Source organism: Trichosurus vulpecula, chromosome 5 (assembly GCF_011100635.1).
Source record: "Trichosurus vulpecula isolate mTriVul1 chromosome 5, mTriVul1.pri, whole genome shotgun sequence".
Classification (NCBI taxonomy): Eukaryota; Metazoa; Chordata; class Mammalia; order Diprotodontia; family Phalangeridae; genus Trichosurus; species Trichosurus vulpecula.
This window is the reverse complement of record NC_050577.1, coordinates 147,446,885-147,462,325: the sequence shown is the minus strand read 5'-3', so window position 1 is coordinate 147,462,325 and position 15,441 is coordinate 147,446,885. Positions and strand designations below refer to the sequence as shown.

Here is a 15,441-nt window from a genome sequence, read left to right as displayed (position 1 = left end):
TATAGTTCTTTCAACTAGCCTTTGTATGGCATAGTCTTTTCATCCTAAGTATTTTCTAGCCTATCAATAGCCCTCCTGATAATATGGCACTCAGAACTGAATACAATATTCCAGATGTGGTCTGATAATAGCAGATTAAAACTTTATTATCTAGTCAAGCTGCCTTCATCCTACAGTAGATTTTTAGAGCACAATTTTAGTAATTTACACTTATTTCTTAACTTCAATACTCTAAAGACATTCAGGGGTGAGCACACTCTTCACTAATGCAAATTAAAACCCTTTTATGATGGTCTTCTAAAGTCGCTGTGGTCAATAAATATGCTACAAGTCCGGTAGTTCTGACTTAGCCAGGTTGGTCTGTAGGAGTCAGAAATATAGCCCATCACTAGGCCTAGAATTCAGATTTATAACTGTTTAATTGAATCTTATTAAGATCTGGCCTATCAGTATATTCAATATTGCACACCCTTTGTTCCCCACCCACCAAAAGGGGTGGAGGTTTATTTTCAACTCATCTCAATAGACAAAACTTTATATCATTATAGTTGTATGACACTCAGTTTTGTTCTTTCTTTTTATACTGTTGTAGTTATTGTGCATTTGATAATCCTGATTCTGCTTACTTTACTCTTGTGCTGTTCATGTAAGTCTTTCCATTGCTTCTCTGAATTCATCATTTATTACTTCTTATGGCATGTAATAACATTACATTTTCTAGATATGACAGTTTCAACAGAAAGCATTTAATCGTGATTAATGAGTAAACTATCACCCAGCAGAATTCTCTTACAAGGGATCTTTGATGCAAAATGTTTTCCCTAGTGGAAGGCTTTTCCTTCTTAGGGAAACTGTATTAATTTTATTTATGCAAAAGCCCCTTTCTCTTTTGTGATCACCTCTAACCGGTGTCTGGTTAAGACTTTCACCTCTAGTAAGTGCTGGGAAAGTTAACAGATCCTCATTCTCATTTTTCTCTCTCTTTTTCTTTCCCTTGCCCCCATATTTATACTGGTCATGTATCCATTTTGAGCTTATTGTGCTATGTGATACAAAATGTTGGTCTAAATCTAATCTCTGCCCAATTGCTTTCCAGTTTTCTCAGCAGTTCTTGTGAGAAAGCAAATTCTTCCCCAAGTAATTTGTGTTCTTGGGTTTATCAAGCACCGAGTTATTGAGTTCAATTGTTTCTGATTTATCTTTATCTAGTTTACTCAACTACTGCTCTGCTTTCCTATTTTTCAACCACTATCTCAAAGAGTTTTGACAAAACTAGGCCTAAAAATGCCATATTCCCTTTATTTCCTCCATTTTTTCCATTATTTCCTTTGAGATTTTTAGACCTTTTGCACCTCCAATGAATTAAAAAAAAAATTCCATATAATGGCTCTTAATGTTAATAGCTTCCTTTTCTAATTATTCATAATACTTTGAGGAATATGATTTCACTGTGTGTGTGGATATTGCCCATCTGCAGATGCAGATCACAAAAATCTCCCTAGTTTATAAGATGGTCTTGTAGAGCTATCTTTGCTTAAAAATTTATCTGGTGATGAGCCTCTCTAAACTTATGTGCACTCACCCTTGGACAATAGGCAATAGACATATTCTTAGAGATGAGCTATCAGTGGATCTGTAATAACAAACTATTCCTTTAATAATGCTTTGTAGAATTTTTATAAGAGTCAAAGGTGATCTCAGTAGCTTCAAGTATGATGGCTCTACCTTCTTTTCCTTTCTAAAAATTGGGACATTTATTCATTTTAGTCCTTTGATAGGTCTCCAGCAATCACATCTAGGAAAGCTGTTTTCTTTTTCTGAATGCTGTTGTCTTGAAGTTATGGAAGGCAACTGGGTAATCTTTTTCATCAATATTGAGCTTTAAATTCTTAGCCACTTCATTTTTCTAATTCCAAAGTTCAAAATTGGCAGAGAAAAGAGAAGCAAATTAAAGAGCTAAGTACTTCTGGCCTTTTCTCTGCCATCCATTACCATTGCATTGGAAGCAGTTTATCTTTTCTTTGCTTTTTCTCTCACCTTCAATGTTAAAAGTACTTGTAGTTCTTGAAACTTATGGAAAATCTCTCATTATCAGTGCACTGCTGACACAATTCTCATAGAACTATGCTGTTCTTCTGTACTCATCCTTTACTGCCTACATTTGCTTCCACCTTTTTTATCTTCTTTAAGTCTAAGTAAATAAGTTCTCTGTGCACCTATATCAGTTTCTTTAGTCCTTCCTTTTCTGAAATATTTGTTTCTATATCACTGAATTTCATTTTTATTAAGAGTTTCCCAGTTTGCTTGGGTTGACTTTCCTTGTAATCTTTTAGTCCATGTGATGCTACCTTATACTTGTATATTGTGGTATGGGATATTAGGCTTAAAGCAACACTAAAATGTAGTTTTTCAAAAAAGAGAAATGATGAGAACATTAGGGATAAGTGATATATGCTCTGGACATATGTTGCCAAACTCAGCAGTTGATAATTTCTTTCAGCAAATTCTTCTTCTGAAAAATACAACTGAAAAACTTTTGCAACTGTTACTTGAGTAAGTCATGATTTAAGCTTCTATTGCTTGTTGGCTTATAATTTTCTAATCCAAAGAGTTAATCAATGAACTATAAAAAATAACAATAAGGAAAAGCTCATTTAAGCAAACTATACTAAGCAGATGTCTTGGACCTCTGAAATGAAGCCATGCCTGTGTGATTATGGAAACAAGAGGTGTAAGGTCGCCCAAATACTAAGTGGCAGACTCAAATTTAGGTACTTTGATTCCAAATTCAGTGCTCTTTCTACTACATCATATGGCATAGGTTACTGATTGTTCTATTTCCAACCAGGAATTTTTGTCTTGCAATTCACTTATCTGGTGATGTCTGTTAGTATATAGCATTAGACTAAACTATTTTCAAAATACAGTGCAACCTCACTAAATTTTGTTTAATGTGGGGAGAAAGTGAGTTTTAAACAAAGCTTTATACAAAGAATTACACAAAGCTTCACAAAAACCAAGCTTATCATACTATTTATACTTTGCCTCCTCATTGTTAAGCAAATATAATACTCTCCAACTAAAAAGGGTGAAGAGGAAAAGGAAGAAAGAATAAGCAAGCAATTCAATTGATACTAAAAAATTGAGTTTGTAGAATTCTAGTATAATTCCCTTACCCCCATCTGAAGGCTTAAGAGCAATTAAAGACTAATAAATAATTCCTCTTTTCATCAAAAAGGTGTACTTACTACTCTATAGCTCTTTCTAAAAAGTCTTCGAAAAGGAGCTCTGGCTATTCTTGATAATTACTGTGGTAAAGCAACACATAGATGAACAATTTTGAAGGGAAAAGGGAAGATATCTTGAATATATATTATGCTGATTTTATACATATGTGTATATCTGTGTATATATATTGAGAGAGGGAGAGAGAGAGGGAGGGAAGAAAAGAGAGAGAGAGAGAGAGAGAGAAAGAGAGAGAGAGAGAGAGAGAATGCATACTTTTAAACACCAAAGAATGAATAATAAGGCTTTTGAAGACTTGTTTTAAGGCAGAGGTGATTAATTTTATAATTTGAAATTATTTATCTACATACAACAAACTTGACATCTCTAAGGAGTTTTTGCTGAAGTAGGTAAATGTCTCCTTGGAATCTTTTTTAAAATCTAACATTTCTATCTGAAGAAGGCAAAAGTAAAATTCAATCCAGCCCATCATATGAAACCCAGAATTAGTACAGTCCAAATTAATGATGTTTTATTATACTACTAAATTAAGGTCAAACAAAATATTATTGGGTAACAAAGGAAACAAAAAAAATTCTATTAATTTTGGGAATATTTTAAAAGGGATTAGAGCAAGAAAAAACAGAATTTTTACCTATGCTCTGCAGCTGGAACAGAATATCCAGGCACAGGGTCTTTTGTTCCATAATATTTTTTAATTAAAGCAATTCCTGCCACTGTATCAGTTCCCTTGAAGTTAACCAAATGAGCAGATGCTCCTATACCAGCCGTCTGAAAACATATATAAGTACATATTACATATGCATGTATATATACACATTCTTATAAACACACAGGGCAAAAAAAACCAAAAGATAAGATCATTTTTCAGTAAATAGTAAAGTAACATATACATCAAATGTGCTATAATTACCTATGTAATAGTTCAGTTTTTCTAAAAACTTAAGGTTTCAATGATTGGTATCTATTGTTTTAAACTTTTGAAGAAGCAATCTAAAAGAAAGCTTTCAAATTTTATTTTCTATAATTAAGGGTCAAGCCATAAATTTTCATTAATAAAACATTGGGGTGGGGTGGGGTAAACTCTTACTAAAAGGTAGCCTAAGCATAGAAGGTGTTGAGGTAAATTTTGGTTTCCTGAATCATTAAATCTGGGGTGTTGGCACTGGCATTAATGTAAACCTTCTGAAAGTACTCCTGGACCTCAAACACTAGGGTCACCTGGAAGAGGAAGAGTTGACCTTCAAGGTCTCTTCTGGCTCTATACTTATGATCCCATATGCTGCCATCCAGATCAGTCAGTTGAGTTCTTATCAGGGAGACTGGGCAGAAGAATATACTTAACTGTGTAAAAAAGGTCTATTGAATCTCTTGCCTAGAGCGAATAGAGGAAATGCCCCAACTAATGTACAAATGGGAAAGAAATCCACGTCTTGGACTGGATACCCTATGTCTCCTGATGCTATTTCTATCTGATAAAGATTAAGACAATGAGTGAATGGAATACATCCTCTTAATGATGGGGCAAGAAACATTCTACTGAACAAAACTCTTATCTTGGGAAATATATACCTTTCCATACAACCTCAGTGGGATTCCATGAATATAATTAATTAATTAATATTCATAATTATATTAATAACATAATTAATTAGAACAGCATCATCAACACCTCCCCACAGATCACAAATTAGCATTAATACTCATTTGACTCAATGTCACGAAACTCCTAGTAATGACATACCTCTTGTGAAGAAACTCCTCTGTAGCCAAAATCATGTAATTTGTACTCCAAGCGATCAAGGTTACCAGATGTTTCCATCAAATACTTTGCCAAAATTTTCTTCTGCTCTCTGGAATTTGTAGCTACTGTGATTGGATACCAGGACTGAACAAGGATAGTCTATGTATTTATAAGATAAAACAAAATCACACATATTAATGCATGAAAACTTTAAGAAAAAAAAAGTTATACTTGGTATTGCTTAGATAGTTATATCATCTTGGGCAGGGATTCTTAATTTGGTGTCTACAAACTTGTTTCTTAAAAATATTTGACAATTTTATTGCAACATAATTGGATTTCTTTGTAATTCTAAGTATTTTCTGTATTTTAAAGACCTCATTATGAGATGGGGGCCCACCCATGGACTTCACCAGATGGCCAAAGGGGTCCATGACAAAAAATGATTAAGAACCCCAAGACATAGGGGGCAAATAAGAAAAAGAACGAAAATCTGAAAACTTTTGAGTTTAAAAAAAAAGAGAGACTCTTTCCTCTTAGAAACTTCTTGAGGAGACAAGAAATAACAGAAAATAACCTTTGGCATTACTACAACTTCTTTTACATATCACGGGAAAATCACCAGAATCTTAAAACAATCTTTCACTAACAGTTTATTAAAGACAGAAAGTTTGGATTTATTCATGCCTTTGTTGGGAGATTTTATAAGCAATAACTGCCTACCTACTAGGGTCACATATCCAGCTAAACACTAAGACTAAAAGCAAACTGAAGACAAATGCTGCTAAAATAATAATTGTTACAAGGTGAAACACACTGCTTGGGATCCAATGTCATACATAAAATTTAAGATGAACTTGAAGTACAACTGCTTTCAGTCTAAATAAGAAGGTAAGACTACAAAATCTAAAGCAATAGTACTACAACTAAGCAAATATACAACTTAATAAAAAACAGTTACTAACAGTAGTTAATAGCTTTGTACCTATTTCATATATTCCCTCATAGGAATGAATGATAAATATATTTATTAATCATTTACTATCTTCCAAGCACTGTGCTAAGTGGTGGGTATGCAAATAAAAAGAAAAAAGCAAGAGAGGACTTGTTTACAAGGAGCTTCCAGATGAGTAAGAGGGAAAAATACATAAGAGAAAGGGGAAGGGTGATTTGGTTTGGGAAGACATCATTATGGGAGGGGAGCAGAGATGATCTGACTTGCACTTTCTAGGCATAATAACAGTATTGATTTGATAGCTCCAGAGCTAGAAAGTTAAGAGGAAAGAGTATTTATAGCACAGAATAATAGTAAGTTCTAGAGCTATAACACTAAGTAAGGATGGTAGATGTTGGCCAGTGAAGATGCCTTTTATGGCTCCTTTAAGCCCGCCACCAAACACTCTGCTCTTGACTCATAAAAAACAATTTAGCATAACAGATATAATAAGTTCATATAACAGTTCCAAATTTGTTTCCCAATCAGGAAGTATGGATACATTATTGCTCAAATCATATACAGAGTAATATTGTGATATTTTTAACAAGTGAGCCATGTTTTTCCTTGTATTGCCTTACACCTCCCTTAACTCCAAGAAAAAAGTGTTTAAAATTTCATAAGCTAAATTAGACTACAAACTGTCTGAGATTATAAGCAACTAGAGGAGAAGAAAACAGGCTCCTTGAGGGCAGAGACTGTTTCATTTCTGTCTTTTTATCCCCAATGCTCAACAAAATGTCCAACACCCAGCAGACATTTAACATATACTTGATCACTTTGGTAACTAAATATGGTCTGTATAATTCTCCTTAGATCACACCAAATTTTTGGTGAAGTATATCAAAATAAGCAAAAGAATGAAACATACACCTTGTAAAGAAATATTAATGGAACTACTACTAGTTATTTAGACTATGAAAGAAAAGACTAAGGGATTAATTTCCTGTCTTCAAGTACACAGAGGAAAGCAGGATGATGATTACTTTCCAGTTCTACAAAGAGCCCAAATGGATCTACACACCTACACACACACACACACACACACACACACACACACACACACACACACACACACCCCGACCTAAATTTCATTGAAAGACTTTGGTTAGACATAAGACCAACTTCTTGACTGGAATGGTGATTAAACCTTTGGAAGAAGGAGCAGGGAAAAAAACTATAAGAAGATTAAATATTTTTAAAAGTATATTATGTATGAAAAACCAAATCTCTAAGAAGGTTTGACATTCAGTGAGACTATATGGGACTAGCACTGGGAGCAGGAACAAATGCCATGTGGCAGCTCTGTCGCCCATTACTCAGTCCTGGGCCACAGATCCAAGGTAGAGAGGAGTGGTCTTGAGGGAGCATATAAAGAGACAAAAGCTCAGGTCAAACATCCCCTCCGAACTTTATATATAAAGGATAACTGCCCAGACATCTTAGAACTAGATGGCAAAGCAGATATTGAAATACACTGAAAGAAATCCCACAATGAAAAGTCCCAGGAATATTATAACCCAAATCCAGAACTACCAAATTGAAATTATTACCAAGAAGCCAGAAATGAAGTATTCAAATACTAAAGAACCACACAGTCAAGATCACAAGATTTAGCAGCTATAAAGAGGTAGAGGGCTTAGAACATGATATTCTAAAAGGCAAAGGAGCTAGGATTATAGCCAAGAATAACCCACCCAGCAAAACTAAGTATAATCCTACAGGGTGAAAAATGAACATTTAATGAAATGAAAGACCTCCAATCATTTCTAACGAAAAGACCAAAGCTGAAGAGAAAATTTAACACTCAAACACTGCTACTTTATACTTAAAGCAAAAGATTAATATTTTAAAAGGATTTGCGACTCATTTTAGGCAAAGATTTTGTCCCTTCAGGAAATATTTGCCTCTTATAGAGTATCACACAATCCACTTTAGAAATGACAATGCACTTTAAGAATCTCACAAAGTTTCAGCAAGTTATCAGTTTGGCTTGAAATAAAATACTTCCAAGACAGATTCTTGAAGCTCATTTCTCAAGGAGTTTTCAATCTTCTCTGTGTAATTTTGCAAATATCATGTTATCTCACCACACATAAAAACAAAAAATGAATAATAAACAGGCTAACACATTAGGGTTATTTGGGAGAGGGGGAGAGAGTAAAGGTGATATAAATTTAATTTCAAATACAAAATCTAACATTCATCAATTAAAGAAGCAGTATTTCTCAAATTGCTTTAGGGCAGAGGTTCTCAATCCTCCCGTTTTTTTTGGGGGGGGGGGGGTGCGGTGCGTTATGGGAATGTTTGGCAACCTGGTGAAGCTTATACTTTCTTACAATATGTTTTTAAATGCAGAGAATCACAAAGATAAACAATTAGCAAAATCCAGTCATAAAAATATTTTTAAAAAAGTTCATGGACCCCAAGTTAAGAACTCCTGTTCAAAGGTAATATCTCTTATGGATAAATCTCTAAATGAAACCATTAGGAGGTTTAAAGTTATCAGGTAAATATTGAAATGTGAAAAATAACACGCTGAAGTGTAATTGTGAGAAAGTTGCTAATACAGATTTGAACTCTAAACTCATGACTCATAATTTGGGCCCACAGATTTAGAGGGCATCTAGTTCAACCTATCATTTTACAGATGAGAACAGAACCCAAATGACTTGCTCAAGATCACAAAGGTCACTAATGGAGTAATTTTGGATGATTATCTGGCTGTATTCCTCAGCTTATATCTCTTTTCTTGACACTATTCTAATTAAAATCAATGAGACTCACAAATAAAAATTCACCTCAATCCAATTTGTAAGCCAATAGCATTCTGGATCTGTGTTTTCCACTGTGAAGAGAACATTTCCTCTGGGAATGACAGAACCCTCAGGAACTGCTTTTACTTCTATTGGAAGATGGCCATCATACTTCTGTTAGGAAATAATAAATAATTTATTCATTCAAACATATGCTGAGTATCAACTAGCTCAGTAAGCAATTTTACTTTACTAAAATTATTTATATAGTTTTTCCAAATACAAAGAATTTTACAACTGTAAATATGCCCTTAATTTCTTTTATCATATGACTGAATATACTTTACCACATTAAAACAAACACACCAGTTCAAATTATTTCAATAATATCTATGTTGTAGAAATTAATTTTGTAATAGTCTGCAAAAAATACTTTAGAGTTCTAACTGTTGTTAGAGCGAGCACCTAGTTCCAAATTCATTCAGAAAAATGATGAGTTGCTTCTTTATATTTAAATAAAGGATGAACTTATAGCATTATATTTCCAAAAGTATATACCTTCCTGCTATACAAGTTCTAACCATAAAATGACCACAGGTAAGTAATACTACAAGGAAAAGATAAAAGGTGATTTCTTCTGAAGGTGGGAAAAGATCATCTTGGACACTTACTTTTATTGGGAGAAAAAAACTATGTTTTATTTTTTAATCTTTTAATAATAGATGAAAGAACTTAAAGGATAGTCAACTATCATTGACTCACAGAATTGGCAGGGTAGTCAGAGGCCATCCAGTATAACAAAGAACTCTTCTATGACATACTCAATAAAGTCATCCATATATTGATGTAAAACCTCTCTCTAGTGAAGAGTAGCTTACTATTTCCCAAGTTACCCCCTTCTTTTTATGGATAACCCTAATCATTAACAAGTTTTTCCTCATATCGAGTCCCTATTTGTCTCTGCAGTTCTACCTGCTGTTCTTGATTTTGTCCTCTTGGGTGCTGTAGAACTTGAAGACAACTATTAGATTTCTTCTCTAAATGTTCTCTTCTCCAAGTAAACACTGCTAATTTCTTTAACCAGTCCTCATCTGGCATGATCTTGAGGCCTCTTTGCCAGCCTAATAACCCTCCTCAGTACACTCTCCAGTTAATCAATGTCCTTCCTCCAATTACTGCTCAGAACAAAATATAATACTCATGGTATGGTCTGATAAGGTGAGGAGATATCGGCACCATTCCTTCTCTAGTTTTAGGTACTATGCCTCTCTTAATGCAACTTGAGACTGCATTAATTTTTAAAAAATTTTATCACACTGACAATTCATATCAATTTTGCAGCCCATTAAAAATCTCTTTCAGATTGTCCTCTGCCTAGTTCTATCCTCTTGATCTATAGCTATGAAAGTTGATTAATAAACAAACAAAAAACAAAACCTCAAGTATAAGAATTGAGTACTCTTGAGTCAAAAGGGACTGTTACCATTCCTATCCTGAACAACACAATTCTTATCAAAGTAGCCTAATTTCACCTTAACTTTAATTGGCATGCCTAATTGTTGACTGTATTAAGCTTGCAATCCACTAAAACCAAGTGTCTTTCACAAGAAAAACCATTTAGTGATGTCTCACAATCTTGCACTTTGGTTAAAAAAAAAATCAACCCAAATCTGGCTACACATACAAATTCCCATAAACAACAAACTATGACTAGTCTATTAAATTTCATCTCATTAGGGTTAGCCCATTGTTCTAGCCTGTCAAGTTCTTTCTGGATACCAAAGTTGTTAGCTGGCTCTCTCAATGTCATATTATTAAAAAATTTGAAAAGCATGACTGTTGTATTTTAATAGGCTCCATAGTCTTTGCTAGAGAACAATATTTGGATCCAGATTTGACCCAACTGAATTTCTTAACTCTTTGCAGTGCTTCTCTCCAGAGTCAGATTCATGGTAAGCCTCTGGCTTTTATACTCATTAAGTTATCTGGATATGTAGTTTACCAAACTTTATGTGGATAAAACTAACTTATCAATAAACCAAGAAAAATTTTAGAAGTCTAAAATATTTGTTTTGATGATTCAGAACACGATAGTTAGTAAAGGTAAATGATATGTATAAAAGAGACATATTGCAACTAATAAAATAAATATATATATGATCAGGGAATAAAGTAAATTATCAATGACTATTTTCATGCAATAAACAAAATCATAACATTTACGAAATGCTTGTTAATTAAGTAAATCCAATAAGTAGGACTTGTGGAAGGATGTGATACCTGACTACTGAAGCAAGTGCCCACAACAATAAGATCACAGGCTCATTAAAATACTGAAATATGCTATCCCTACATGCAAAATATGCTGGACATATATATATATATATATATAATGTATACACACACACAAGTACACACACACACACACACACTCTTCAAATAACCATACACACATTCACAGACGTGCACATGTATGATGAAGAAAATCAATACAGCAAATAAAATTCTCATGATTCACTTTCTGAAAAATCACTTTGAAAAGCATTAAGTGCTATACAGATGAAATGCTCCATTCTTCTAAGTGCTTAGGTGTTCAAATAATAGATTCATTCATGTAATAAAAATTGACATCACTAACCACTGTAGGGAAAATAAAATACAGCAAAAAACTTCACCCAACTGTTCAACCTATCCCAAGGGAAACTGATGTGCTATGAATTTTAAATAACAAAAATCCATCATGTTAATAAGAATGAAAGTTGCAGGTAACCCAAAGGTCAACAGAAAGATACATGTTGTCCATATACAGGTTGCAGAATATTACAATGACAACCTATGTGCAAGAAGTAGCCTCAGGTACATCATTAAAAAAAAAGTTCAGTTGGTTACGTAGCAAGAGCAAAGGATAATAGCTTAAAGTGTTGCACTGGTACCCACAAAATATAAAAAGTCCTAAAGAAAGGCTCTAGCATAATGAACAGAACTGCAAAAGCTCTATGGGAAAAATGTGGACAAAAATCTCACAGGATGAGAAGGCACTCATGAGTAGCAATTCTCACTAACAGAGGAAATACTTATACTACTACACCTTGATGATAGGACATCTAATGAACTATTTTAAAATTATGTTCCCCATAACAGCTTTTGTATTCAAGACACAAAATTTTAACTATGAATCTAAGAACTATCTTTTCATTCTAAGTCCCTCTGTGAGAGTTCTTGAATTAAAAAAATATCAAAACACAATTTTTACCTCAAGAATATAACTCCATCCCTTTTCATTAAAGACATCATCTTGAAAATGCTCTCTGTAGACCTCTTTGGCTTCCTGGATTTTTTCTTTGGTCACTACTTTGCCTAAAAATAATAAACAACTCCCGTTTATATTGCTAAAAGGATTTCATGTGCTACTTTTACCTAAAATGTGTCTGTCCTGGGGCTAACCTCTGAAATACTGTCCCCATTTTATAGACAGAAGAAACAAGAACTGAGAGTTTAAATTACTCATCCAGAGCCAATGGCAGAGCTGGAAAAGGAACTCAGAACTTCCACCTTCTAGTCTCTTGCTCTCTGCATAAAAGATAAATCTTTATTTTAATAGGGGATATTATATATATGTACACACACACATATATATACACACTCTTTTGTTATTTAAATATATACCATGCTTTTTTACACAAATTAAATTGGGAGAATGATACAGCTGATATGCAATCTAATACATATCCCCAGGTGAACCTCTCCACCCTCAACCTCCCATTTTATTTGAGAAGAGTGGAGAGAGAATTGAATTACTTCAAGAACTGGCAACAGATTAACTATTTAGGTCACCAATTCTCATACAACCCATGTCACAGGAGACTGAAAGGCATTACCATCTGATGATGTTTGGTGGTCTATATGAAGTGAGTTGTTGGATTCAGTCCTGTTCTTGGTGGACAGATGTCCACAACAAAGCCATAACACCACCTGGCAACCTTGGTTGGCACTTAGCAGAGAAGCCAAGGATTGACTGTGGTCTCTCCCAAACAGTGGTGAGGTACATTGGCAGGGCGGTGTGGGGAAAGCTTGCACTGCTATCTGTGATGTACCTGCCCTGGGGTTAAAATAAAGGATTTCAGTCTCCAGGACTGGCAATCCAGTGACTTTCACAAATACTAATTTACCCACATAATATAAATTTTAAATATATCTCTATTTTGAAGACACACTTACGTTGAAGAATTTAATCAAATGCTCCCTCAGTCTTTGGCAACTGCCAGTATAGCAAGATAGTGGTTGACTCATTAAAAAACACTTGGGCTGGGGGAGAGGGGTCAGTCATGGCTAATGGTTTCAAACCTCTGAATTTTAGCTAGATTTTTGGTCAGTATGTCCCTTCTGAGTTGTCTAGTTTTAAACAACAATCCTACAGAAATGGGACTCTTATTTGCACAGAATTTAGTATCAGAATCTGTTTGAGTACGTCAGAAGATACTTCCATATTAGAGGATTATAAAAGTTGAGATTTTCTGAGATGTGTGAATATCTTGGCAAAGAATTGTTAGTCCCTTTGCGGAACACTTAAATATTGCGAGACAAAGGACAGAGTGAGAAGGGTAGTGAATTGTATGAATGTGGGAGTATGGAATAAAAAAGATAAAGAGAAGGGATAAAAGGGAGTAAGGGAAGGAGAGGGCAGGTAAGGTTTGCATAAATATTGAAGGTCAAAATGTAAAATAATCAATCTATAGATTTTATATTATTTCCATATTATGAGAAATAATAACTATCCTTCAATGCATAAATTTAAAGATATCATTTTAAGGTATGAACTACTAAAACAGTTATTATAATAAATTATATTAGGTAGTTATAATTTAAAATTTTCCAGATTAAAAATAAACTCCTTGACATGAGTTAATAGCTTATTTATGTATTAGAAAATTATTAACATAACCATAATTTTTTTCTCCAAATTATAACTGAATTTTAAATTCCACAATTTAAGGTCTAAGTTCCCCCAAAAGTTAAAGCTTCTGATATTAGAATAGCAGTTATACAAAAAAAATTTCATAAAATGAAATATATAAAGTTAAGCTGGGGCTTAACATTTTTTTGTGTTATGGACTCCCCTTTAGCAGTCTGGTGAAGCCTATGGACCCCATCTCAGAAGAAGGTTTTTAAATGTATGAAACAAAATACATAGCATCACAATTCCATTTACAGATTGGTGAAAAGACTTAAAATTCTTCCCATCCCAGGGGATCCATGGATCTCCTGAAATTTATGTATGTATGTATAGGGCCTCCAAATAAAAAACTTCCTAACAAAAGGAAGAAGCCCAGTGATAGGCAAAGAATGATTAAAAGAAGCTTAAATTATAAAATTTAACTACTTTACAAAACTTTTCCTAATTCTGAAAAATCAGCTGGACAAAATTAAGTAAATTTAGTAAACATCAAGTTAGGTTGCTTAACTATCAAAATTCAGCAAGATTGGAGAAAGAATTATGAAGGTTTATGTTAAAGGAATAGATTAAAAAAACAAACTGGGAAAATAATAAATAATACCTTTTAAGTATTTATTAAGAATGTACTGCAACCCGTAAAATACAGTTTCCTCATATTTCACCTTCCTTAATTTGGAGTTTTCAGTCTTCTTTTCACGGCATTCAAAGTAGGAATAAACTTTGCTTGTGTTGGGTGGATATTGCTTATAGTGAGTAACCTATGTGAAGAGAAGCATATTAGTAAAAAGACACTGATTGACATAAGCAAATATACGTATCAAAACTTTAATAAATCGAAAATATTTCAAAGCTTCAAAAGAGAAAGCAAGATGAAAAAGTGGAAAGAATGCTGCATTTGGAGTTAGCCCCTACTACTTACTATCTGTGTGACCTTAGACAAATCACAGTCTCACTGGGCCTCAGTTTCCTCATCTGTAAAATGAGGGGGAGGGAATAAGTAGATGAATTCTGAGGCCACTTCCAGTTCTAAATCTATGACCCTAAACAATTAAATTTGGCATATGATGCCTTACTTACTACTGATCAGAGTACTGGGCCTGGAGTTATAAAGACCCGAGCTCAAATGTGTCCTCAGACACGTACTAGATGTATGACCCTGGGCAAGTCACTTAACCCTGTTTGCCTCAATTTCCTCATCTGTAAAATCTCGAGAAGGAAATGGCAAACATTTCAGTACCTTTGCTAAGAAAACCTCAAATGGGGTCACAGAGTGGGTCATGACTGAAGTGACAAGTCTAAAAACTAGCATCTTGCTAGAATACATCCAAATAGTAGCTGAAAAGAAAATTCCTCATGCACTGGTTACATCACTAAATTAATTTTCTAATTGGGGTAGGTGGGGCACCGAGGCCTACGAAATAAATGTCAAACAGCATACCATGATAAAAATAAGAGATATTTTTACACAAACTTTCTTTTTCAAGAATTTGGATGAAACAGTAAAATTTTTCTGCTTCTGTTTCAGAGAAAAATTGTAAATAGCAACCAGGCTAACAATTTTATTCCAGTGCCCAAATATGCTTTGTCATATTAATAATACCATTTTACCAACGTGAAACAAATGGAGATTACATTCATTTTCCCAGCAATAAAGTAAGAATACACTGGCTTGCTTCCTAATGAACTAGGTAGATCATTTCTATGGTAGAAAAGACTTTTAAAATAAAGTGAAGAGAACATCTAAAGA

At 33.9% G+C, this 15,441-nt stretch overlaps 1 protein-coding gene across 1 annotated transcript in view; it reads right to left on the bottom strand.

Moving 5' to 3' along the window:
• NAMPT (nicotinamide phosphoribosyltransferase) overlaps positions 1-15,441 on the bottom strand; it is a 43,905-nt gene that overhangs the window by 16,719 nt on the left and 11,745 nt on the right. The window contains exons 2-6 of the mRNA XM_036759591.1: positions 14,296-14,452; positions 11,994-12,097; positions 8,786-8,914; positions 4,991-5,149; positions 3,881-4,017 (exon numbers count right to left, since the gene is read on the bottom strand). Coding sequence (XP_036615486.1) covers positions 3,881-4,017; positions 4,991-5,149; positions 8,786-8,914; positions 11,994-12,097; positions 14,296-14,452 — 686 coding nt within the window. The remainder of the gene's footprint in view (positions 1-3,880; positions 4,018-4,990; positions 5,150-8,785; positions 8,915-11,993; positions 12,098-14,295; positions 14,453-15,441) is intronic.